Source organism: Megascapheus bottae, chromosome 1 (genome assembly GCF_031878675.1).
Source record: "Megascapheus bottae isolate mThoBot1 chromosome 1, mThoBot2.hap1, whole genome shotgun sequence".
NCBI classification, from domain to species: domain Eukaryota; kingdom Metazoa; phylum Chordata; class Mammalia; order Rodentia; family Geomyidae; genus Megascapheus; species Megascapheus bottae.
The window spans coordinates 45,629,319-45,656,748 of record NC_143509.1 but is presented as its reverse complement, the minus strand read 5'-3'; the positions used below and the strand labels follow the sequence as shown (position 1 = coordinate 45,656,748).

Sequence of the window (27,430 nt, the reverse complement as noted above, 5' to 3'; positions counted from 1 at the left end):
GAAGCTGTGAGTTCCAGAGGCATAGCTACAGCTGGAATTTACTATAGGATGATGAGCATGGCTGAAAGAAGACCACAGTGAATGCATCAAGTCTAAACTTTATTTTTCCCAGGAGCAGAATGATCAGATGGCATTCTCTGTTTAAACTTTATCCCATGTTTCTTCGTGTCCTTCTACTCAAAGCTGCTGGCAGAAGTTGTTGGTGTTACTGCCCGGTATGAAGAGTCTGCTCAGTGTTGGACACCTCGCTTTCAGGAGTTTGCTTTGCCCCTGCCATCGAGGCTTGGCCCCTGTACACACAGGGCTGTAGCTGCTTCTGTAAGCATAGTAAAACTCCATTAATCTGATATTATGAGACAATTTTTAAAGAAAAAGTGATGATGTCTCAGTTGACAAGGTAATTTTTTTTCCTGATATCATTGCTTCTTTATTTAAAATTATGAACAGCATTTGAAATGAAGTAACAACTCAGAGCTAAAATGCATCCAATTAATTGAAATAGAAGAGAGTTATGTATCTACAGGGGAGTGAAGGTATTTAAAGCCCTATCTTTGTTTGCCTCAGTAAGAACACAGCATGGGCTATAAAATCAATGCTTTCCTTATGGTTTAAATCATATATATTGCCAATATAGCTACTTAAACTCAGAACCTAACACTCTCCTTCAACTTTCTTGTTCAGGGGCTGGCACTCTATTATCTGAACCATACCTCTAGTTTAGTTTTTGTTTTGTTTTGTTCTGCTGGTTAATTGGAGATGGAGTCTGGCAGACTTTTCTGCCTGGACTGGCTTTGAACTTTGATCCTCCAGGTCTCAGTCCATGTTTGTTCCCCCTACCTCCCCATATCTGGCTCATAAATTCTATTTTGTAAAAAGTCAATGATTTTCAGTGTTACAACAAAGAGATGATGTGCCTTTAGGTTGAGGTGAAGAAAATTTTCCCATGAAATTTCTGAATAACGTTTGCATGACATTCCATGATCTTCCTGTGTCAATTTTTTTTTTGGGTGGGTCATGGGGCTTGAACTCGACCTGGGCGCTGTCCCTGAGCTCTTCAGCTCAAGGCTATCACCCTACCCTTAAGCAAACCCCACTTCCCATTTTCTAGAGATTAATTAGAGAAAAGACTCTCAGGTCCTTTTGTGCCCGGGCTGGCTTTGAACCTTGATCCTCGAAACTCAGTCTCCTGAGTAGCTAGGATTACAGGCAGGAGCCATCTCGCCCAGCTCAATTTTCTTAATGAGGACTTTAGTAAACCTACATTATTATTATTATTATTTTGCCAGTCCTGGGGCTTGAGCTCAGGGCCTAAGCACTGTCCATGGGCTTCCTGAAGGCTAGCACTCTACTTGAGCCACAGCACCACTTCCAGCTTTTTCTGAGGAATTGAACCTGGGGCTTCATGCATGCTCTACTACTAGGCCATGCTCCTGGTCCTGTAAACTTACTTTTATATTACTTCTTTTTTTATTTAATCAGCCTGATCATTAAACCTAGAGTTTCTGGAGGACTATTCAATGTAACATTAGCAAAAATAAACAGAAACCTTATGAGAGTAGTGAGTAAATAGAAATTCAAGACTTAGGAGAAACTCTTGGTCCAGTGGGAGTATGTATTGGACATAACTAGGAAGCAGACAATCAGCTAACTTACTCTACCCTTTCCTTCTTTTTGGCGAACCTGTATTTCTTTCTTGTTAGACAATTACTGACAGATTTTCCTAGTATTTTTGTCCCGTTTTTAGGTTTAATATTCTGTGTTTAGACTTCGCCTGTTTTCACACACTTGTGGACTAGTTCCACCATAGGACTGGCAAAAATTGCTATCCAAACATCGATAACATGTACTTTAAGGTACGCATTCCTTATCATGGAGGTCCTGAGGCATATTAGGCAAGTTTGTCTATTTTCTGCTAATTTAGAACAGTCGTGAGAAAGATACGGGATTTAAAATTCAGGCACACAGTTTCACACAGACACAGAGATCATTGGTGTTCTCTCTCAGAGGCTTACCGCTCTCTAGGCTGTTCTAAAATGTCATTGTGTTTGGTGCCTCATGTGAGGATATTTGGGTTTGGGGGCAAAGGGGCTGATGAAGGGGAAAAGAAACACCCATGGCTGCATAGTTTAGGAAAGAGCATCCAAGAGATCGAAATCATCCAATTCTTTCACTTCCACAGTTGGATTCTTTCCATTAACTGGCTTCCAGGGACGTCCAGGACATTTAGGGGAGGTTGTTTCTGGAAAATCAGATATCAGCTTAAAGGAAAGGCTATCTGGCTCTATCTGGATATTGGGGATCCAATCCTCATCATTCTCTGTGGGAGCTGGTGAACTGGTCGTTATCCAAGCTTCAAGAAGGTCTGAGTCCTGAAAGCCAGAAGAGGTAAGTGCTACCTCTGGCTGGGCTAGGAAAGCGGTGGGTGTTGGCCCTTCTGTCTTCTCTGGTGTCTGTGAAGGGGTAGTACTATCTTCGGAGGAGCTGGTCAAGGGCTCTGTTTTCCAGTCACTGTGCTTCCCATGTTTTTTTCCTTTGTGTTTATGTTTCCCGTGGTCATGACCATGTTTGTGCTTATGGCTGTGTCCATTGGCTAGGTCATGGCCCAGGCCATTTGCCCTTTGGTGTTTACGATTATAGTGGTCAAGTGCGGGCTGATGCTCATGATCATGGCCATGCTTTTCTTTCTGTCCATGGCCAAGGCCATGCTCCTTTCGGTGCCGATGGCCTTGGTCATGCGCATGCATATGATCATGGCCCGTCTCCTGTCTTATCTGGTTCTCAGGGTCCCAGTCATGCTCATGAGTGGGTCCTTGTTCATTTTCTGGATCCTGCTCTTCATCTTGTACAGGTACCATGGAAGTGTAGGGTAGACTTACAGTTGTTTCTTTTCCTGTTTCCTGTACTGCTACTGCTCGGAAAGGTGAAAACCCTGGAGGCCTTTTCATCATTGCAATCTAAACGGGAAATATTGAGATGAATTACTGTGAAAACCACACTGGCAATGAAGAAAGAAGACCCTGAGATCTGGCAGCACTGTGCTGGCATGCTATTGGGATAGGGGTCTGCCAGATTTAGCCTACTATGTAAATCTTCTAAAAAGGAGGGAAACTATTATTTCTTCTTTTTTGATTGTAACATTTCTAGTCATTGATTAGTATCCTTAATGATACTCTAAAATAAACAACAGTTTTCCACTCATTTGGAAAAATTGACAATCTGTAATCTGGGTATATTCTGAGCCCATTCTGATGTAAGTTTATGGTGCACTATTTAATAATAAATGCTATGTCTATTATTACCATTATTGTATTTAATCTTAAAAGGCCCTGAGGGCCTTGAAACACTGATTCCATAGAAGGTTATACTTTTGTTGGTCATTATTCACCAACTTGAAATGCAACTTCTGTGTTATACTGTATTAGACTGTATACATATATACATCTGACAAGAACCTAGACTAGGATGTAGAGATGTGGCTCAATTGGTAGAGTGCCAGCCTCGAACAGAAAAACACTAAGGGACAGTACCCAGGCCCTGAGTTCAAGCCCCAATACTGGCACAAACAAAACCTAAACTAGAAAAGAGGAGAGGAGGCAACGAGTATTGAAGATTCAGGTTCACGGATTATTTCTACCTACACTTCTATTGCATGTGAGCATGTGCTGTTTGAAGGCAGTATTCAATGGTAAAATAACAAGGGCTTTAGGGCTGGGAATTTGGTCAAGTGGTAGAGTGCTCGCCCAGCATGCACGAAGGCCTGGGTTCGATTCTTCAGTATCACATACATAGAAAAAAGCTGGAAGTGGTGCTGTGGCTCAGTGGTAGAGCTCTAGCCTTAAAAAATCCCAAGGACAGTGCTCAGGCCCTGAGTTCAAGCCCCAGGAATGGCAAAAAAGGGGCTTTGGAGTCAAAGCAGCCCTGTCTAGTGTCTTTCGTGTTGGAAAGGCTAGGCTCTGATATAACCTATAATTATTCTGAGCACCAATAGCTTCAATTTCTAGTAGAATAATAATAACTACACCTGTGTGTATCAACAGTACCTGCTTCACAGGGTTTTGAAGCCTGTGGCTAGTCAATGGGGGTAAACCTTTCTGGAATGTGTTCGGGACAAAAGGAAGTCCTGAGTAATGTTATTACTTTCTCTAGGACCTCGGCGTCTTTATAATTTTTCTATCTTCTCCATGAAGACAAAGAAAGTGTTATTTATCTCTTGGGAGTCTTTTAAGACTTAAAAAGCTGATAAAAATGCAAGCTTTTTGCAGGGTGCTGGGAGCTCATGACTCATTGTAGCTACTTAGGATGCTGAGATTTGAGGATCACAGTTTGAAGCCCACATAGGCAGACAAATCTGTGATACTCTTATCTCCAATTACCCACCCCAAATCCAGAGGCTTAAGTAGTAAAGTACCAGATATGTAAAAAAAAAGACCATACAAGAGCCCCTTGAGTTCAAGCCCCAGTATGGGAGCAGGGAGGGATAAAAACCTAATGCTTTTCAGACAGAAATGATGTATGTGAATCCTTTGGAGATCTTTTAGACATGTAAGTTCTGATTCATTAGCAGGGAACTAGGGCGAGTCTGTATCTTTCACTCAGCTCTGTGGACATAAGCATAGCACTATGAGGCGCTGTTAAGTTCTCAGGCACAACTTGAAGGGGAGAGGTCAGAGTTAGTGCCTCACAGCAGAGACTGCCTGACTATCAAGCCAGACAGAGGAGAGACAAGCCCACCTGGTGTATGGTGTAGGAAGTAATGAAAACATTGCTTTCACCTTTCTCTCCACTTAGAAAAAAAACCCTCCCTGTTCATTGCAATAATGGTTTCTTATCAATCCCAACACAAGGCTTTTTCGATTGAGCAAAAATGACCCCCAAGCTAGCTGTAGTTAAAATTATACCATTTGTAGTGGTTGACAGTTGAGGGTAGACTCAATTTTTTTCTCCCAAGGTACCACATAAACTCGAGCATGGCAAGTTAGACTTTGCTAGAAAAGAAAAGGCAAAAGAGACTTGAGTTATTCATGAGACAAATATATGATCATTAAAACATATAATCATCAAGCGAGGCGCGGTGGCTCATACCTGTAATCTTAGCTACTCAGGAAATATGAGGATCAAGGTTCAAAGCCAGCTCAGGTAATACAAAGCTGTGAGATTCTTATTTCCAGTTAATCACTAGAAAATGGGAAATGGGGCTTGGCTCAAGGATAGGGTGTTAGCACTGAGTTGAAGAGCTCTGGGACAGGACCCCAGCCCAGGGGTAGGGTGGTAGCCTTGAGCTGAAGAGCTCAGGGACAGCACTCAGGTCAAAGTTCAAGCCCCAAAACAAAATCATCAAATAAGGAGCTGGGCACTGGTGTCTCATGCCTATAAATCTCAGCTACTTAGGAGGCTGAGATCTGAAGATTTTGGTTCAAGGCCAGTTTGGGCGGGAAAATCTGTGAGACTCTTATCTCCAATTAACCAGAAAACTGGAAGTGGAGCTGTGGCTCAAAGTAGTAGAGTGCTAGTCAAGCAACAGAGCTCATGGATGGTAGCCAGGCCCTGGAGTCAAGCTCCTTGACCAATAAAAACCAACAACAAACAAACAAACAAAACAACAAAAAGAAAACATAGGTTTCCAGTTGAAAAGGGCACAATTGCATTACTACTTACTCCAAATTTCTTGGGCTCACAACTTTTGAGCTCCTTGTTAGTTTCCTTGGAACATGTGGTTTCCCTGGCCAAGAAATCAATAGAATATATCACCCCAGCCACCACCTGGAAGAGTAAGCAACACAAAACAAGTTCTTTTTAAGTAATATTGTGCAATAAACCATACTTTCTACTCTCTGATTTTCCGATGGTTAATTGGAGACAAGAGTCTCACAGACTTTCTCTCCCACTTAGGCTGGCTTTGAACTCCTAACCTCAGAACTCAGTAGCTAGGATTACAGTCATGAGCCACTAGCACGCAGTGTCCTGCCAAATCTTGAATCAGTGAAATACTGAATTACCACTACTATGTGGATTTAATATTTGTATTTCCTGTGGTTCCTTTAGCATTTTCTTTTCTTTTTTTTTTTTTTTTTTGCCAGTCCTGGGCTTGAGCTCAGGGCCTGAGCACTGTCCTTGGACTTTCTCAAGGCTAGAGCTCTACCACTTGAGCCTCAGCACCACTTCCAGCTTTTTTGTATGTATGTGGTACCAAGGAATCGAACCCGGGTCTTCGCGCATGCTAGGCAAGCACTTTAACCACTAGGCCAAACTCCCGGCCCCCTTTAGCATTTTCTTAAGTATTAAGAAACTATTCTAATCTCTACCAACAGTGTTTTGTGGTCTTTATAAAATTATATTTTTATATCTGTATGTAGTTGTACAAAAAGAAGTTGCCATTCAATAAATCACTTTTTTTTCTTTTTCTTTTTGTGAGTCATAGGGCTTGATCTCTGCCTGGGCATTGTCCCTGAGCTCTTCAGCTCAAGGCTAGCGCCCCACCCTGGATCCAAGCCCTTCTTCGTGTATTCTAGAGGTTAATTGGAGATGAATCTCAAGTCCTTTAGTGCCTGGGCTGGCTTTGAACCTTGATCCTCAGATCCCAGCCTCCCGAGTAGCTAGGTTTACAGGTGTGAGCCACTGTCCGGCTTCACTTTTCAATTTTTTTTTAAGTACAGTGCTTTTTTTTTTTTTTTGCCAGTCCTGGGGCTTGAACTCAGATCCTGGGCACTGGCCTTGGACACTTTTTTGCTCAAGGCTAGTGCTTTTCCACTTGAGTCACACAGCACCACTTCCGGCTTGTCTGTGTAGGTGGTACTGAGGACTGGAACCCAGGGCCTCGTGCATTCTAGGTGAGCACTCTACCACTAGGCTACGCTCCCAGCCCCAGTACAGTGTCTCTTAATTGACGTCATCCTGTCACTATTCTCTTCCCCTCCTCTCTCCTACTTAACAACAGCTTTAGTCACTGTACAAACGCTGCCATCTGTTAATCATTTTATTAGGCTCAATTTGTTGACCAGAGTAGCTAGCATTTAATCTTAAGATTTAAGTGTCTGTGTATATTTGTAAGTATTATATAGCTATTAAAAGCAATGTGTGACACTATATCTAATGACCTAGAAGAAGAGTCATTATTGAAACAAAGTGAGTTACAGGGTGATAGTGTAACTCTACTTTTGAAAAAGCAAACTACAGTTGTCTTCATCTCCTTATGGACTTTAAAAACATGGAGAAGAGCCAGGAACCAGTGGCTCACACATGCAGTCTACTCATATCTAATCACCCCTACAGTTGCTCACACCTATTCTAATCATACCTATAAGCTATTCAGGAGGCAGAGATCTGAGGATCACAGTTCAAAGTCAGCCTGTGCAGAAAAAGTCTGTGAGACATTTAATACCAAAAAATACCATCAAAAAGCCAGAAATGGAGCTGTGGCTCAAGTGGTAGAGTGATATCCTTGAGTAGAAAAAGGTCAGGGGCAGAACCCAGGCTCTGAGTTCAAACCCTAGGACTAACAGAAAAACAAACATAAAACATGGAGAAATGTGGCATAGGATGAAAGCATGGAGAGGAAAGTCACAAGAAGAACTAAACCTATCCTCTAACTTTTCTGGCATTTTTTAGCCAGGTACACGTGGTTAAGTTTTTCAAATGGAGTAGGTTGAGTGCCTGTGGTTGATACCTGTAGTCTTAGCTATTCAGGAAGCTGAGATCTGAAGGTCATGGTTCAGAGCCAGTCGATGAGATTTTTATCTTCAATTAACTAGCAAAAAGCCAGAAGTGCTGGTATGGTTCAAATAGTAGAGTACTAGCCTTTAGTGAGAAAGCCAAGTGAGAGCTTGAGGTCCAGAATTTAAGCCCCAGTACACACACACACACACACACACACACACGCACGCACGCACTCAGAGGAATTTCATTGGAACTCAAAGATGTTCATTTGATTGCCAGGTAAAAGTGGCAAGAAGAATGCATGGATTGGTGTAACGTAGGCCACACAGCAGTGAAAGGTGTAATCAGGTGGCATCTGGGCTGGGAATGAGTGTCAGTCATGGAGAGATTATGTATCAGTTGTGATTTGTGGTAATGGTTTGCTGACTGCTTTTGGTCTTATGACTAATTCAAAACATTTAAAAGATGATAATAAATAGGCTATTTTCCACTACCTAAAATAATTTCCAAGCCGGGCATGGTAGCTCATGCCTATAATCTTAGCTACTCAGGAGGCTGAAATCTGAGGATCCTGGTTCAAAGCCAGTCTGGGCACTCAAGACCATGAGACTCTTATCTCCAACTAATCACTAGAATACAGGAAGTGGGGCTGTGGCTCAGGGGTAGGGCGGTAGCCTGGAGCTGAAGAGCTCAGGGACATGGCCCAGACCCAGAGTCCAAGCCCCACAACCCACAAAAAGAAAAGAAAACATTTCCAGACCTGTGATGTAGCTCTTTTAACGGCTTCAATCTTGAAGTAGGAAGTTTCATTATTTTCTGCATTAAGCTTTTCGATGGAATGGGTCAGTGCCTCCTCCAGTTGTGGGCTGTCCACGGGTATCTCGAAGGGGCAGCCAGGGCACGGCAGGGGGTCTTCCGGCTCATCTGCCGCTGAAAGAATCAGATTTCCCATCAATATGAGCACGGAACACAGTACTGTGTGTAGCTCTGGTCCAGTATTGAATGACAGGAATAAGTTTACTTCCTGCTTCTCCTCCTCCTCTCAGCTCAGTAGGTAACTGACTCAATCAATCGGCTACAATTTTCCTGAATCCCTGCATGTGTGTGTGTATGCCCAAACTGGGGCTTGAACTCAGGGCCTTGCACTCTCACTTAGCTTTTTTGCTCAACACTGGCACTCTCTCATTTGAGCCACACCTCCCCTCTGGCTTCTGTGCTGGTTCTTTGGAGATAAGAGTCTCTTGGCTTTGTCTGTCTGGGGGAGCCTCAACTATTGACCCTTAGATCTCAGCTTCCTGAGTAGCTAGGATTAGAGGAATGAGCCACAGTGCCAGAAACTTTCTGTACTTTTCGTGTAAACTGTAAAAAACAATGTTAAAAGGAATAAGTCTCTAACGGGACAATTTTAAGTTCTGTGGTTCTGGGGAGCACATAACTTTAATAAAGTTGCTTATTGTGCAGCGTACAACTGTTTTTCAAGTATAGGAAAAGTCAACTTTCTTTTCCCCCTGTGTTTCTTATTTTTAAAAGTTGATTTTTCTGGCCAGGAGTTTGGCCTAGTGGTAGAGTGCTTGCCTAGCATGCACGAAGACCCAGGTACAACTCCTTGGTACCATATACATAGAAAAAATAAAAGTCAGAAGTGGTGCTGAGGCTCAAGTGGTAGAGCCCTAGCCTTGAGAAATCCCAAGGACAGTGCTCAGGACCTGAGCTCAAGCCCAGGACTGGCAAAAAATAAAAAATAAAAAAATAAAAAAAATAATTAATTAAAAAAAAAAGGGGGCTGGGAGTTTGGCCTAGTGGTTAAAGTGCTTGCCTAGCATGCATGAAGACCCGGGTTCGATTCCTTGGTACCACATACATACAAAAAAAAAAAAAGCTGGAAATGGTGCTGAGGGTCAAGTGGTAGAGCTCTAGCCTTGAGAAAGTCCAAGGACAGTGCTCAGGCCCTGAGCTCAAGCCAGGACTGGCAAAGAAAAAAAAAAAAAAGGAACACTGCCGAGGTGGCTCATGCCTGTAATCCTAGCTACTCAGGAGGCTGAGATCTGAGGATCAAGGTTCAAAGCCAACCTGGGTACAAAAGGACCTGAGACTCATCTTCAGTTAACCTCTAGAAAATGGGAAGTGGGGCTCGGCTCAAGGACAGAGTGGTAGCCTTGAGCTGAAGAGCTCAGGGAAAGTGCCCAGGTTACAAAGTCTTAGTGAATGTATCATAGAAACAAAAGCATAGCTATATGAAAAGATCTGGCCAGTTATAGCTCATATTTCACTACTAGGGTGTAAGGTGTTTTCTCTCACCTGGATGAAGTTCACAATTCTGTGAAAAGGCAGCTATCTCATTATGAATATTCACAAATGCATTGTCTGTACATTCGCCAGTATCCTATTTTTTTAAAAAAATGGAGATTTTAAAATCATTTTTGAGAATAATTTAAAAATTAATAAAAGATATAACATTTGCTTTCCAAATCACTCCCTAGGGGGAAAAAAGAAACAAAACATAGGTTAATTATACAAGAAAAATAAGAAATAGGTAGTAGAATCAGGAAGAACACACACATACACACAGAAAATAAGAAATGAAAAGAATACCTTGGATAGAAATAATGAGTATATAAGCCAGGCATGGTGGCTCTTGCCTATGATCCTAGCTACTCAGGAGGCTTAGATCTGAGGATCAAGGTTCAAAGCCAGTCCGGGCACTAAAGTCGGTGAGACTGTTACCTCCAATTAACCACCAGAAAATCAGAAGTGGTACTGTGGCTCAAGGGGTAGGGTGGTAGCATTGAGCTGAAGAGCTCAGGGACAACACCCAGGCCCAGAGTTCAAGTCCCACAACTGACAAAAGAAAGGAAGAATGACTATATAATTAAATATATAATGCTTTTGTGCCCACCCTAGACTTGAACTTAGGGCCTCACTCTCATTTTGTTCATAGTTAGTGCTCTACGGCTTTATCCTTCAATCTAGCATTTTTCTAATTATTTGGAGATACAGTCTGTAATTTTTCTTTCTTTCTTTTCTTTTTTTCATGGGACTTGAACTCTGGGCCTGGGTGTTGTCACTGAGTTCTTCAGCTCGAGGCTACTACTCTATCCCTTGAGCCACAGGGCTAATTCCAGTTTTCTGGTGATTAATTGGAGAAAAGAATCTCACAAGTTTTGTAGTTCCTGGGCTGGCTTTGAGCCACGCCTCCTGAGTAACTAGGGTTATAGGCATGGTGAACCGCCATGCCCAGCTAAAACTGAATTTTACTTATTTATTTATTTATTTATTTATTTATTGTCCTCTCTTTTTTGGTACTGGGGTTCGAACTCAAGGATGTTGCACTTGCTAGGCAAGCACTTTGTCACTGATCTATCCTACCCCAGCAAGTCTGTAATTTTTCTGTGCATGCTGACTTTGAACTGTAGTCTTCAGATCTCATGCCTTGAGTAGATAGGATTAAGGCATGACCCCACAATTCCAGCTTAAGGATAAACTTTTCTCTTAAAAAAAAGCAAGAAGAGTGGGACCAGTGGCTCATGCCTACAATGGTAGGCATGATCCTCAGAGGGCTGAACTCTGAGGATCACAGGATCATTGTTCAAAGCAATCCATGAGGCATGCACCTCAAACTAACAAGCAAAAAGATAGAAATGGAGATTTAGCTCAAGTGGTAGAGTATCAACTTTAAGTGAAAAAAGTCAAAAGACAGTGTGAGGACCTGAGTTGAAGCTCCTGCACGCACGCACACACACACACACACACACACACACACATATACAAACACACACAAATAGATGATGTAGAATCAAAACCCATATAGCAAGAAAAATTAGCTCTAGGAAAAAGGAATAGAAATAGTTATGGTAGAAAAATACTCATATTTGGGGCCGGGAGTTTGGCCTAGTGGTAGAGTGCTTGCCTAGCATGCACGAAGACCCAGGTTCGATTCCTCGGTACCACATACATAGAAAAAAGCTGGAAGTGGTGCTGAGGCTCAAGTGGTAGAGCTCTTGCCTTGAGAAAGTCCAAGGACAGTGCTCAGGCCCTGAGCTCAAGCCCAGGACTGGCAAAAAAAAAAAAAAAAGAAAAATACTCATATTTGATAATAAATCTAAGTGAGGAATAAATGGATAAAAATAAAATACATCTTAAAGTAGTATTTTCATAAGGCACCTATGATTTTACATGGTACTTTCATAAAAGTCACACATATTTTTAATCTGTTTTAAGTCATAAAAATTTCAATTAACTTTGCAGAGTGGGGACAATAAAGACTATGTCTTTTGATCTGAGTATTAAAAACAACCCTAAAAATCAATAACATATATTTAAACTGACCATCTCTATACTCAAAAACCTAAGTAGTTTGATATGTAAACACGCATATGGAATTTCCCATGGGTAAGAAAAAAGAAAAGAAAAAGAAAATAGGAAAAATGCAAATTTTAGACAATTTTGCCAAACACTATTGAGGCATAATGCTTTTATAATTTCATAATTTTAAAACATGGGATAAATAAACCAAACTACCCTCCTATCTCAAATTGTTCACCTCAATAATAATAATAAAAAAAGAGCATGGGGGTGTGGGAGGAGGGAAATAAGGACAAAAACATAGAAGGGGGTATCAATGTGTGAGAGGTAATGCACCTACTACCTGGTGAACTTAACTGTAACCCAACAGTGAAAAATAAAATTAAAAAACAAAAAAGAGTAACAACTGGGCACCAATGGCTCATACCTGTAATTCTAATTATTGGAGACTGAGATCTGAAGATCACAGTTCAAAACCAGCCTGAGTAGTAAAGCCTGTAAGACTCTTATCTCCAGTTAACTGCCAAAAAAATGAAAAGGAAGGAGAGCTATAGCTCAAGTGGTAGAGCACTAGCCTTGAGCATAAAAAGCTCAGGGACTGTGCCAGGGCTTAAGTTCAAGCCCCAGGACTGGCACCAACAAAGAATCAAACTAGCTAATATTAATATAATATTCAAATGATCCTTTTGAACAAGGAAAAATACTGAATGCATAAAACAACATAACAATACATACTGAGATATATAAAAATATGAGAATGGTATGAACAAGTATCCATGAAATGGATACTATTCTGGAAAATTATAAATGATCAACACTGACTGAAAATCAGGAAAAAAATTGACTGAAACAAAAAGAAGTACTGTTACAGAAATAGAACAAGTATATATATATATATATATATATATAGTGTGTGTGTGTGTGTGTGTGTGTGTGTGTGTGTGTGTGTTTGCATGTCCTAGGACTTGAACTCAGGGCCTGGGTTGCTCTACCTCTTGAGCCATAGCACCATTTCTGACTTATTCTGTGGTACTGAGGAATGGCATCTGGGGCTTTGTGCATGCTAGGCCAGCACTCTACCTCTAGGCCACATTTCCAGCCCAGAATATACTGTTTTTATTCTCAAATTCTGTCCCAACTCACGCCTCTTGCCTGCATGGCATTTAAAAAAATTAATCAAATTTATTTTTATTTTTTATTTTTAGTGGTTATGGGCCTGAACTCTGGGCCTGGGTGCTGTCCCTAAGCTTTTCAGCTCAAGGCTAGGGCTCTACCACTTGGGCTACAGCACCACTTCTGGTTTTCTGGTAGTTAATTGGAGTCTCACGGATGTGGGTGCTGGTTTTAAACTATGATCCTCAGGTCTCAGCCTCACAAGTAGTTAGGATTATAATCATGAGCCACTGGTGCCTGGGTCTGCATGGTGTTTTAAAAGTAAAAATCTTTTTTTTTTTTAAGAATTAGAAATACATTTCCATATTAAGTGAATTATTTAAGAAAATAAAAGTAAAGCCAGGTGCGGTGGCTCACTTCTGTAATCCTAGCTACTCAGGAGGCTGAGATCTAAGGATCAAGGTTCAAAGCCAGGCAAGGCACAAAAGGACCTGAGACTCTTATCTCCAATTAACCTATAGAAAAATGGGAAATGGGGCTTGGCTCAAGGATAGGATGGTAGCCTTGAGCTGAAGAGCTCAGTGACAGTGCCCAGGCTAAGTTCAAGCCCCATGACTCATCAAAAAAAAAAAAAAAAGGAATATAAAAATAATAGCATTCTTTGGAAAACTATATTCGCTTGCCTAGCAAGTATAAGGCCCTTAATTTGTGCGCAAAGAAAACAAAACTGAACAGACAACATCTAACATAATTGTACTTAAGAAGATAAAATATCTTCATAGGAGGTGTCACAAAGTGATAGAATGTGCTTATTTTATTATTTATGTATTATTTTTTATGCCTGTTCTGGGGTTTGAATTCATCCCCAGACACTGTTCCGGACACGTTTTCCTCAAGGCTAGTGCTTTACCACTTGAACCACAGCGCCACTTTCAGCTTTTTTCTGAGTAGTTTATTGACATTAGCAGTCTCATGGACTTACCTGCCTGGTCTGGCTTTGAACAATGATCCTCAGATCTCAGTCTCTTGAGCAGCTGGGATTATACGCATGAGCCGCCAGACCTGGTTCTTTTTTTTTTCTCTCTCTTTTTTTTTTTTTTTATAAAATAAAAAGAGAAATAGCAGAGGGAAGCTAAAAGTGAAAAGCTATTTTGAGCAGAGCTGTAGAATACTGCAAGACATGGTGCTATAGGGAGGAATAGGAAGGCAGGAAAGTGTGAAGACACAAACCAAAGCAAGCCTTTCTTTGCTTGGTCTTCCCCCAGGGATTCCAACCAAATATACTTTTGCAATTCTATGTGAATTTGCATTGAATTTGAGTTGCTAAATGTTGTCGAAATCTTAGCAATGGTTTTCCTACACAGTTGAATATGTGCCTATGAACATTCTACCCCAAAAGCTAAGAGCTTTATGATTAAATGTTTACCTACTTACACCATTTGGAAGGGCCTTGCAGTCTTGAGTTAAGAATAGAAAATTCTCCTTGGTACAATTAGTTTGCAAAACGGTATAGGTAACATAAAAGTTCAATCCAGCCACCACCTGAAAGAATTTTAGACTGATTATTTAAAGTAGAGTTTAAATAGTATTTACAATCAAATATGAATGTGATGAGGTATTTAAAACAGTGAAGGGTATATAAGTACTCAGTCAAGACAAACTATTATTATTATTATTATTATTAGACATTAGTTAAAATATGGAATAAAAATTGTGGCTCTCACCAGCCATCTCTGCCATCTATCCATCTACAAATGAAAAGTAAGAGTATAGCTGGAGTTATCCTATTTTCTACATAAGACCAACAAAAGTTGTTCTTCTGAACTAGAGAGAAAAAGTTTGCTGAACCTAGTGAATTACAATGGTCTAGATAAGAAAACTTCCAGTTGGAGTGACATCTCCAGGTGATTCCTTAGATTCTCCTATCAGTAGCTAGTGAGTTTTCTTGCTTATCCTAAGCAGAACCTGTTCTGAAAGATATGCTTGGTGGTCATAACTGAGTAAAACATGTGTATTGCATGAAAGCAAGGGGCATTGAGTACAGAGAAGATTACTAACCAAAGAGACTCACTAGACTATTAGAAAAGTCTGGATAAGCTAAGCACCAATGGCTCACACCTGTAATCTAGCTACGTGAGACTAAGATGTGAGAATCACCATTTGAAGCCAGCCCAACAGGTAAGTCTGTAAGAACTAGTACCTCAAAAAGTGGAGCTGTAAGGGTTTGGGAATGTGGTTTAGTGGTAGAGTGCTTGTCTAGCATGCATGAAGTCCTGGGTTTGATTCCTTGTACCACATAAACAGAAAAAGCTGAGACTGGTGCTGTGACTCAAGTAGTAAAGTGCTTTGAGCAAAAAGAAGCCCAGGGACAGTGCCCATGTCCCTGAGTTCAAGCCCCAGGACTGATTAAAAAAAGAGTGGTTTTTGTTTGTTTTTTTGCTCATTAATTGGAGATTAGGCAGCAGTGTTAGAGTATCACGATTGGAAGACCACCTAGGCCTTGAGTTGAAGCCCCGGTATTAGCGTGTACAGGCACACAGAGATATATAAACACAAACAAACATAAACACATATACTCCTATACCATACAAAGACTGGATAAACTGAGTCAATAAAAAGACAAGGTGATGATGCCGCTGCTGCTGCTGCTGCTGCTGCTGCTGATGATGATGATAATGGATTGGTGCCAGTTCTGGGGCTATTCACACTCTCACTCGGTTTTTTCAAACAAGGCTAGCTTTCTACCACTTGAACCATACCTCAGTTTCTGGCTTTTTGCTGGTTAATTGGAAATAAGAGTCTCATAGACTTTTCTGCCTGGGTTGGCTTTGAATCTAGATCCTTAGATCTCAGCCTCTTGAGTAGCTAGAATGACAGGTGTGAGTTGCTAATACCTGGCTAAAAAAATGCAATCATTATTTACTCCCCTCCTCCCAGATGACATGGGGACTGTACTTTAGGGTATACTCAGAACGTAATTTCAATTTTTTTGAAACAATTTGATATTTGGGGGTTATCTTTTTTTTTTTTTTGTTGGTCATGGGGATTGAACTCTGGGCCTGGTCTCTATACTTTAGCTCTTCAGCTCAAGCCTAGCACTCTACCACTTGAGTCACAGTGCCACTTTGGGTTTTCTGGTGGTTAATTGGAGATAAGAGTCCCATGAACCTTAGTGCCTAAGTCCGGCTTTGAAACTGAATGTTCAGTTCTCTGCCTCCCCAGTAGCTAGGATTACAGGCATGAGCCACCAGCACCCAGCGTGATGTCAATATTTATACCCTAAGGCTAGAATAATTTTTCCATTTCTCCATCTCTGGGAAGACACTGATACTGATTACTGGTTTGTGAAAAAACCAACTTTAGGGAAAGGGGATATGATTAGCCAGCTTTTTCCCTTTACAGGTTGAAATCTGTTTATGTTCTGTGCTAGTTACATAAACAACAAAAGCTCCTCCTTACCAGCATGAGAACATTTGCTTTCCTGAAACCTTAAACGTGAAGGGTAAATGGAAACTTGTAATCTTATCATGAGAAATATAAAAAAAGAAAGCAAACCTGACTTTGAGCTTTTTTTACTTCTCCAAGAGCAAAGAGATGGGAATGTTGGGTGTTGTTATTAAAATGTTCAATGGCATGTTTCAAAACAGGATCCAGATCCGGGCTGCTTGTTGATATGGGGTGCACACAACCAGCGCAGACGTACCGGGCCATGACCACAGGGCCATGGGCTGAAAGAAGAGCAGGGAAAGAAACAACATTAACCATGGAAGGCGGCATTCCAATAGATGACCCTAAATCAATATCATTTGGAAGATTTTAATAAACAAACTTTCTAGTAAACCCAAGTCCATTAGGAAAAACACGAACACAGCCAGGCACCCATCACTTGCGCCTATAATCCTAGCTACTGGGGAGGCTGAGATCTGAAGATGGCAGTTCGAAGCCAGCCTAGGCAGAAAAGTCCCTGTGAGACTTACCTCCAATTAATCTCTCAAAATTCAGAAGTGGAGCTGTGGCACAATGGTAGAACACTAACCTTGAGCAAAAAGAGCCCAGGGACAGCACCCAGGCCCCAAGTTCAGGCCCCACGACTGACACACAAAAAGAAAAGGAAAAAAGGAGAACACAAGGCTGTGTGTGTGTGTGTGTGTGTGTGTGTGTGTGTGTGTGTGTATGTGCCATCCTTGAGCCTGAATTCAGAGCCTCACACTCCCACTTGACGTTTTCACTCAGGGCTGGTACTCTACCATTTGAGCCACACCTCCATTTATGGCTCTTTGCTTATTCATCTGCCTTGGTTGGCTTTGAACTGGGATCCTCAGATCTCAGCCTCCTGAGTAGCTAAGATTATGTGAGCTGCCAGCCCCGGGCTTGTGGAGCCATTCATTTGTTAGAATGAGTACTATGTGAAGGAGCTCATCATCAAGTTGGAATGAAAGAACCGGAGACTGACCACTTTAGCATGATTTAGCAGCCCGAACTTTGAAAAGACAGGTCCGACCTGAGGTCAAAGGAAATGTTTTCCAGTAAGTGAGCTGAGGAGGAAGGTGACAAGAGGTTTGAACGTGAGGTGTGAGGGCGGGGGGACAAGAGGCAGATGGTCCTGAGAAAGGGGGGGGAGTCAAGGCACTTTGGCATGGGATATGGCAGACACATGTTTCACCAGATCTCTACACATGATGCAGACAGGGGTAACTAGAGGAGTGGATAGAGGTCTGCCTCCTCACTTTGTCCCTCATTCTCTAGAACGGGAGCTCTGTATTCAGAGGTCACATACTCTTTGCGAAAGATCCTGGGTTCTCTGGTAAGACTGATCAAAGTAATGGCCCCTCCCCAGGGAAGTACATGAATGTCATGACAGTCACCATATAATTCCAGGGTATTCTGAGACCTTCAGAAGTGCTGAAAGAATGAAAACACTCCTGAGTGGTAAGCAATGAGATGGTATAAAATACATCAGAAGGAACTGTACAATGTTATACCATGTTCATAGCTGCTCTCCTGACCTGCACCAGAAAGGCCAGTGTTCCAGAAAGGAGCAGGTAGGTCACGGTACTGAGGGATGTATGGGGAATGGTGGTAGGTAGCCTATGGGATACTGTACAAGAGTCTGAGACTTCCTCACGAAGCAGATCACACTGCCTGCATACAGGCTGTGATTGGATCCCAAGTGTCTCCCCAAGTCTATGTATTATAAAGGCTAAACTATCAAGATGGCACTTCCAAGGTGGCAGGGCTGTGTGTGTGTGGGGGTGTCTCCTTAAGTTGCATACCCTGAAAGGGGTGTGTGAGACTAGCACATTTCCCTCCATTGTCTACCCTTTCCTGTCTCCCCTTCTCTTTCTGTCTTCCCTTTTCTCTCTCCCTTTCTCTCTTTCTCTTGCCAGTTGTCATGAACTGAGCTTCCCCTGTCACATGCTTCCTGCCATAATGCTTTCCCCTGCCACAGGTCCAAAAGCCAAGGTCGTCCTATTATAGACAAGAGTTTCCTAAACCAGGACCTAAAACAAGCCTTTCCTCTTTTTAACTTGATTATCCACAGTATTTTGCTGCCGTAACAAAGCTGACTTAACTGAGTATATAATACGGAAACATAATCTGGAGAGCAAGAGTTTTGACTATGCTACCTCTCACGGCTCTCTTTGCAACCAGTTTGTGGCTTTCACTCTATAAACATGTGTCAGAAGGAAATGTGCAGGCAGAGGTAATGCTTGCTCCTTTTGGCAGAAGATGGTAACCATGAGGGTAAACCAGCCTGGTCTCCATTCGGTAAATTCGCTCCCCACGTCCAGGGCATTGTCATCCAATATAAATACTACCTGGAGTAATCTGGCACGTCTGGGTAGCTACAGAGAATTTCCCACTTCCTCTTTTCCCCACAGTTGCTGAGCATTCTCCTGTGGCCTGAAAGAAAAGAAAGAAAAGATGCATCCTCACCTTCCAATGGAGAGGTCTTTCTGGTAATGTCACTAAATGCAGCTTTTTTTTAAATTTACTTTTATTGTCAAGGTGATATACAGAGGGGTTACAGTTGCATAGATAAGGTAATGAGTACATTTCTTGTGAAACATTTTTATCCCTCTTTTGTTTTTCTCCCTTTCTTCCCCCAACACCCTCCCCCCCATAGCATTCTTTAAAAAGAAGAAAAAGTGAGGATTGTTTTCTTAACAGAGTTCATTTGTTTATTTATGGTGCTGGGACTTGAACTCAGGGTCTGGTCCGGACACTGGACCTGACTTTTGTGCTTGAGGCTTTTGGACTACCACTGCAATCACAGTTCCATTTCTGGCTTTCTATGGTTAATTAGAGAGTCTCACAGACTTTCCCGTCCAGGCTGGCTTCAAACTGTGATCCTCATATTTCGACTTCTTAGTAGCTAGGATTATAGGTGTGATCCACTGGTGCCCTTCTCACCTTTTGTTTTGTTTTGGGGGTCTTTTTTTTTTAATAGTCAATTGGAAATAAGAATCTAACAGGTTTTCCTCCCCAGGTTGGCTTCAAACTGTGATCCTCAGATCTCAGCCTTCTTAGTAGTTAGAATTACAGGTTTGAACCATCTGCACTCAGCTCCTAACATAGTTTTGAGATAAGAGAATAAGTATTTTTGGAGTCTAGTGATTATTTTTCAGAGCAGAGGCCAAGTCTGTGGTAAGAATTTGAAGTTTCCAGGACCAGGAATGTGGCTTAGTGGTAGAATGCTTGCCTAGCATGCATGAAGACCCAGGTTCAATCCCTTGGTTCTACATATACAGAAAAAGCCGGAAGTGGTGCTGTGGTTGGTAGAGCACTTGTCTTGAGGAAAGCCCAAGGGCAGTGCTCATGCCTTGAGTTCAAGCCTAGGACTGGCAAAAAAAAAAAAAGGAATTTGAAGTTTCAGTTTTTGCTTAGCCCTGGAAACAGTACTTTCTCACTAGTGTTGACAATGCCTGCTAAGCATCCCTCTCGATTTCATCCTCCATGTCAGTAGGCTAATACTATTTGCATAGACTTGGATTCTGCATGTAAGAAACAAGTTGGGTCTGTAGGATACAGCTGCTAATTAGCTTTACCTATTAGACAAAATCAAGGAGGGGAAGAGCAGTGAAGTCTCACTCTCTGGCTCAGAGTCCAGGGCTCTTTTATAACTGCAAGTGACATGACTGTCATGCCCAAAACACACAGAAGATATTGATGCCCTGACATCAAAGAGGGAATGAAGTTGGAAGTCAGCCCAGTCAGAAAAACCCACAAGATTCCATCTCCAATTAACCAGCAGTATGCCAGACTGAAGGTATGCCTCAAATGGCAGAGCAGAAACTGGAAGCAAGGAAGCTGAGCAAGAACAAAAGCCCCTGAGTTCAAGCCCTGATACTGTTAGAAACCAACAACTGTGGACTGGAGAAAGCAAATGTGCTACATATATACAATGGAATCCTATTCAGTCACCAGAGGGGGAGGGGAGGGAAGAAGGAAGGGGGGAAATTCTATCTTTGCAAACATGCGAATGGCACTGGAGGTCATCAAGCAAAATAAAATAAAAACAAAAACAGCCACATGATCTCACTCACACGAGGAATCTAACAGAATGGATCTTGTGGACGCTGAGAGTGAAATGCTTGTTGCCACAGGCTGTGAGAGCCTGAAGAGAGAAAATGGGAGAGTGGATACTAGGTTTTGGGTTACAGTAAACTGGGAGAGAAAGTTCTGATGTACTACTGCACACTAGAGTGATTGCAGATACCAATTATTTCAGTGTAGTGCGTGTATGTGTGTGTGTACTACTTCTGGGGCTTGAACTCAGGGCCTCCAGTTCTGACTTGTGTTTTCACTTAGCTCACAACTAATGGTCTACCACTTGGACCATACCTCTAGTTTAGCATTTTGCTAATTAATTGGAGATAAATGTCTCTAGGATTTGTCTGCCCAGGCTTGCTTCCACTTCTAATCCTCAGATTACTTGAATAGTTAAGATTCACAGGCTAGATCCACTGGTACCTGGGTGTACTACACATTTGAAAAATCTAGAAGAAAGGATTTTGAATGTTGTCATAAAAATAAACTGATGAGTGAGGAGATAGGGTTAACCAGGTTTAAACAGTCTACAATGGACACATGAATCAAAACCTCATGAGAATGCACAATTTCTATGGCTTACTGTGTCAATTTGCCAATTTATTTAAACTCAGTTTTGTTAAGCCCAGACAGGCTGCATGGGAAAGCGAGGCCTGGGAATCATCATAAGCTTACCGCATTCTCGGCCTCCTGGTAATCACAGTCTTGCCAGGTTTTGCCACTTTCCATAGGACAGTCACCCTCCTTGATTTCATATTTGACGGAGTAAAATAATTGAGGGCTAACCTGAAACAAAGCCAGCAAAAACATTCAGATTCATTCAGCCAGCCAATCAGCAAATAGGTTATTGTCTTATCATGAATATCAGTCTTAATTTGATTTGATTCAATGGAAACCAAGCACACATTAAAAATGCAAATATTTATCATTTTATAAATGGTCCCTTGGAAGGTACCTTGAAAGAACAGTCATGATATATATATATACATTCAAATATCATAAAACATTATCTGTAACATTATCTTATTTCTTATTTAAAAAAAATCAGGGGCCGGGAGTTTGGCCTAGTGGTACAGTGCTTGCTTTGCATGCACGAAGACCCGGGTTCAATTCCTCGGTACCACATACATAGAAAAAAAAGCTGGAAGTGGTGCTGAGGCTCAAGTAGTAGAGCTCTAGCCTTGAGAAAGTCCAAGGACAGTGCTCAGGCCCTGAGCTCAAACCCAGGACTGGCAAAAAAAAAAAAAATCAATTTATGTGTACATATGCGTTTCTTTTTTTTTAAGTCTGGAAGACCAGGAGCTGGTGGCTCATGTCTGCAATCCTAGTTACTCTGGAAGCTGAGATCTAGGATCGTGATTCAAAGCCAATCCTGAGCAGGAAAGTCTGTGAGACTCTTTTCTCCAATAAACTACCAAAAAAAAAAAAAGCCAAAAGTGGAGTTATTGCTCAAGTGGTAGAATGCTAGCTTTGAGCAGAAAAGCTCAGAGACAGCACCTAAGCCTTGGGTTCAGGCTCTAGGACCAGCACAAAAAAGTCAGAAAGATATAAAAAAATAAAACTATTCATGTATGATAGAATTGTAATCATCTTTCACTTCATGCTGTAAACAAATATTTTGCATTTTGTTTCCTTTCTTCGCCCTTCTCTCTTTCCATCCCTCTTTTCCTCTCTCACCCTCTCTTCTTCCTTCCTTCCTTCCTTCCTTCCTTCCTTCCTTCCTTCCTTCCTTCCTTCCCTCCTTTCTTCCTTCCTTCCTTCCTTCCTTCCTTCCTTCTTTCCTTTCCTTCTTTCTTCCTTTCTTCCTTTCTTTCCTTGCCTGTATTGGGACTTGAAGTAAAGGCCTATGCTCAAAGCTGGCACTGTTCCATTTGAGTCACACTTCTACTTCCAGCTTCTTTGTGGTTAGCTGGAGATAAGATTCTCAGACTTTCCTGCCTAGGCTGGCTTCTAAACACAGTCCTCTGATCTCAGCCTTCTTATTATCTAGGATTACAGGTTAAATTGGTATTTTTCCTAATTATCACATAATGATTTTAGAATAAGAAAAACATAAATATGAGAACATTATTTCTTAAAGTTCATTCTATATAGTAGAATTAATTATGGAGGGGGGTGTGGGGGGGGAGGGAAATGTGTACCAAGACATGTGACAGGGTATCAATGTATGTGAATTAATGCACCTTCTATCTGGCAAATATCATGTAACCCTTTTACTAATTACAATAAAAAATATGGAAAAAAAAGAAATCACAGAATCTCTCAAATAAAAAAAAAGAATTAATTATGGATGATTTTATAGTATATTTGCTTTGTTTTGCTTTCTAATTCCTCCCCACCTTTAGACAGTTTTATTGATTTCACGTCATATACACCATGTAATGTATATAATGAAATAGTTTTATCATATTTACAATCATTTCTACAGTCCATTTAAATCTATTTAATCACCTCCCACCAAAGAAGTACCTTTTATGATTTGGAAGACCCCCCATCTCAAAAATAGCCAGCAAATTAGGGCTGGAAATGTGGCTCAAGTGTTTAAGTGCCAGCTTACCAAACATGAGACCCTGAATTCGAACTCTTGTATCACCAAAAAGAAAAAAAGAACTCAAAACAAATTTATTCATTCATTAATTTAGGCAAACAAATAAAAAATATTTCAGTTGAGGATTTGAGGAGTAGCTAGGCAGTAGCATGTCTGCCTAGTAAGGATAAGGCCTTGTCGTCAAACTCCAGTATCACAGGGTGGGGGTGAGGGCACCAACATAATAACAAAAAACTGCTATGTGTATGTCAGTAGCTCAGACCTTGTTAATGCTGTCTATTCAGAGGTCAAAACCAACAGGATATATGTTTAAAGCAAGCTGGGGCAGAAAAGTTCATACGATCCCTTCTCAGCTGAGATCTGGATGGAGATGCACACAACTATGACAGGAATCCTAAAATAGGTAAAGGGCTGCCCAGACCCATACCTTACCAATAACCAGCACACAACAAGGCTGGGGCATGGAGGTGTAGAACACTTGGCTGGCAAGCACCAACTTTCCAAGTTCAAGTCCCAGTATTGCCAATAAATAAACAAGCAAAAAGGATAAAAGGAAAACAACTAAAATATTGGTGTTAGCTTTGATTTGTTAGCTATACAGACTTTATGGGTAAGATACTTAGTCTAATGCAATAGAACCAAGCTAACCTCATTTCTGACTCCTCTTCGACATCCAACACACACACACACACTCATTTAAAGTTGGGAATTCTTTTTATATTTTAGTCTTAGGGCCAGAGACCCAGTAATTACTCTTGCTATAGATTGACTGAATTCCTGGAAAAAGAAAGAAAAGGAAGAAGAGCAAGAGGAGGAGGAGGAGGGAAAAGAAAAGAAGAAAAAAGTCCCAGGGTCTAACTTCAAGGTTAAACAACTCACTCACCGTCTTATTGACCTCAGTTATTCGGTACAGCAGGAACTGGTTGCCAGTTTGGTTCTTTTGGTTATAGTTTCTCAGAGCAGCATCCACAGCCTTAAACACATCCTCATCGTTGCAATCAATTTCCTGGGAGATTGTTTCCTGGGTTAAACTTGGCAGCAGCCTGGAGAAGAGGAGAAGGATGGTAAGTAATTTCATGATTCCTAGAATCTGGGGGATGCTTTTGCCAAGATCCAGGAGTTAACTTGGATGCAGATTTTTTTTTTTTTTTGCAATCCCTATTCTCTTGTCTCCTGTGCTCTCTCCACTCTGTCCTCAGCACTAGAAATCCTATATGAATTCCTTCTGTTTGTCTTCTTTTAAAAACATTGTGCAAGCAGATTTACAGCGAAAACATTACACCACCAGATTTGTTGATCTAATCATTTGCTTTTGGAAAGCACGTGGGAGCCTACAGCATATTTCCAAGTCATTGCACAACTTTGTACAGAGAATTGGAGTGGAATCTAATCAAAAGAGGTAGAAAAAGCCACCAGCTAGCTTTAGTATTCCCTGTGACCTTCCAAAGCTATTTATGAAGGTCACTAATGTATGAACATTAAATGTGCAGATCCTGTTCATAGACATATATAGAATGTCTATGCATATAAGATGGCTGCTATCAAGTCTAATTGTACACCTAGAAAGCCAGAGCACGAGACCATCGGGGAGTAGTGTGACTCCTGCCCAAGACCCTGACACAGCTGAAAATAAATTACGGGTAGCTTATCTGATCTCTGGCAAAGCCCGCCTCTCGGCTCAATTATCTTAATTCTGTAAAAGAAAACAAATGTTCCCCAAGATGTACCAAACAGGAAAACTTAAGAAGAGCTGGGCTGAATGAAATGCTGTCTTTCTTGTTTCTGGTTGGGTGGCTGTATGGATATCTTTTACTCACTGAGGCTATATAACCTTTTAGACAAAGGTAGGCTATTCGAGGACAGGGGGCCTAATAGCAGGTTAAGGACATGGTTGGGCCTTAAGCCAAGAAAAGAGAAAGGAGAGAAAGAGAAGAGGAGAGAGAGAGAGAGAGAGAGAGAGAGAGAGAGAGAGAGAGAGAGAGAGAGAGAGAGAGAGAGACAGGCAGACAGACAGACAGACAGACAGAGAGGAGAAAACCAGAAGGAAAGAAGAAAGGAAGGAAGGGAGAGAAGGAGGGAGAAAGGGAGGGAGAAGAGAAAGGCAGAGAAAAGAAAAAAAAAAGGTGAAGCAGAAAAATGATGAAAAGGCCTAGTGGTAGAGTGCTTGCCTAGCATGCACGAAGACCTGGTTCAATTCCTCAGTATCACATATATAGAAAAGCTGGAAGTGGTACTGTGGCTCAAGTGGTAGAGCTCTAGCCTTGAGAAAGCCAAAGGACAGTGCTCAGGCCCTCAGTTCAAGTCCTGGGACTGGCAAAATGAAAAAACAGACAAGAAATAGAAAGATTGACTTCTTTATTGTTGTTATAAGATATCTAGTTTGAACATGAAATCTATCTGCTGGCTTTTGGAAATTATGTCAGACCTTGACATTGAAGGGTCAAAGTTGGGCACATGGTGGTGTGGTAGGGATATGTGCTTGGTTGTAGGTCCATTCTGGAGCCCTATTTAGCCCTATATTTTAACATGTTGTTCTGCATGTTAACTAGAGTATATGCATGCATGATCATGTGGATTTGGTTACATGTAGGCATGGATATATGCTGTGTCCCTGTGCCTGTGTATTGATGATATTGATGAGTACAAATGTGTGTGTGTGTGTGCACTGACAAGTCACATTCACATAACATTTCAACATTTCTTTCTTTCTTTTTTTTGCGGGTCAGGGGGCTTGAAATCTGGGCCTTGATGCTATCCCTGAGCTCTTCAGATCAAGGCTACCACCCTACCCTTGAGCCAAGCCCCACTTTCCATTTTCTAGTGATTAACTGGAGATAGAGTCTCAGGTCCTTTTGTGCCCAGGCTGGCTTTGAACCAAGATCCTGAGATCTCAGCCTCCTGAATAGTTAGGATTACAGGAGTGAGCCACTGTGCCCGGCTCCACCTTGTTTTCTTCACTTATAAAAGGAAAATCATCATAATAAAATCCTTCCTTCCTTTCTCTCTCTCTCTCTCTCTCTCTCTCTCTCTCTCTCTCTCTCTCTCTCTCTCTCTCTGTCTCTCTCTCTCTGTCTCTCTCTGTCTCTCTCTCTCTCTCTCTCTCTCTCTGTCTGTCTCTCTCTCTCTCTGTCTCTCTCTCTGTCTCTCTCTCTCTGTCTCTCTCTCTGTCTCTCTCTCTCTCTCTCTGTCTCTCTCTCTCTCTCTCTCTCTCTCTCTCTCTCTCTCTCTCTCTCTCTCTCTCTCTCTCTCTCTCTCTATCTCTCTCTTTCCTTTTTTGCCAGGCCTGAGGCTTGAACTCAAGGCCAGGGTCACTGTCCTTGCCACTTCAGTCACAGCACCATTTCTGGCTTTTTCTGTGTATATGGTAGCAAGAAATTGAACCCAGGGCCTCATGCAAGTAGGCAAGCACTCTACCACTAGGCCACAATCCCAGCCTTTTTCTTTCTTTTTTTTTTTTTTTGCCAGTCCTGGGTTTGAACTCAGGGCCTGAGCACTGTCCTTGGACTTTCTCAAGGCTAGAGCTCTACCACTTGAGCCTCAGCACCACTTCCGTTTTTTTTTTTCTGTGTATATGGTACCGAGAATCGAACCTGGGTCTTTATGCATGCTAGGCAAGGACTTTAACCACTAGGCCAAACTCCCGGCCTCTCCCAGCCTTTTTCTTTTCTTTTCTCTCTTTTTCTCTTTTCTCTTTTCTCTTTTCTCTTTTCTCTTCTCTTCTCTTCTCTTCTCTTCTTTCCTTTCCTTTCCTGTCTTTCTTTTTTTTTTTTTTTTTTGCCAGTCCTGGGACTTGAACACAGAGCCTGGGCACTTTCCTTGAGCACTTTTGCTCAAAGCTAGCATCCTGCCACTTGAGCCACAGTGCCACCTCCAGCTTTTTTTTTTTAATATGTGATACCAGGGAATTGAACCCAGGGCTTTGTGCATGCTAGGCAAGCACTCTACCAGTAGGCCAAACTCCTGCTTAATTTTTGATGTATGATAATAAGAGAAGGTAGAGCCTAACTGTAAGAGGCAGTGAACACTGGAGGAAAAGTAAGGGTAAAAGAAGCTCTGGGTACATTTTTAGCCTGAGAATGAGGAAGACGCAGAGATGGAAAGTGGGATGTGATGTGGAAACAAGTGACGGTGCATGTCCATGGGGGACCTGGAAAAGAGCTGTCAAGGCTTGTTCTCAGGGGAAGTTCAAGTGAAGACTCACGGAAATTGGCAGTATATAATAAGAAAGAAGGAATATAAGTGAAGGGCTCCCCCCCCACACCA

At 41.7% G+C, this 27,430-nt stretch overlaps 1 protein-coding gene across 1 annotated transcript; it reads right to left on the bottom strand.

The window, feature by feature from the left end:
* Positions 1–401: 401 nt before the first annotated feature.
* On the bottom strand, positions 402–24,391 carry Kng1 (kininogen 1). The gene is made up of 10 exons (XM_090343503.1): positions 24,051–24,391; positions 21,295–21,405; positions 18,888–18,972; positions 16,624–16,796; positions 14,503–14,610; positions 9,952–10,036; positions 8,414–8,583; positions 5,656–5,760; positions 4,899–4,985; positions 402–2,954 (listed from the first exon to the last, which is right to left on the bottom strand). Exons 1-10 carry the CDS (start codon positions 24,243–24,245, stop codon positions 2,127–2,129), a joined length of 1,947 nt encoding a protein of 648 aa, XP_090199629.1. The 5' UTR covers positions 24,246–24,391; the 3' UTR covers positions 402–2,126.
* Between the last annotated feature and the right edge of the window lie 3,039 nt (positions 24,392–27,430).

Bases quoted from the DNA above. Each gene is read 5' to 3' on its own strand.
- Kng1 (XM_090343503.1), bottom strand. From the start codon at position 24,245: ATGAAATTACTTACCATCCTTCTCCTCTTCTCCAGGCTGCTGCCAAGT. The intron at 18,973-21,294 runs GTAAGCTTATGA...CTTTTCTTTCAG, and splicing joins ACCAGGAGGCCGAGAATGCG to GCCACAGGAGAATGCTCAGC. The intron at 10,037-14,502 runs GTAAGTAGGTAA...TTAAAAAAATAG, and splicing joins GCAAGGCCCTTCCAAATGGT to GATACTGGCGAATGTACAGA.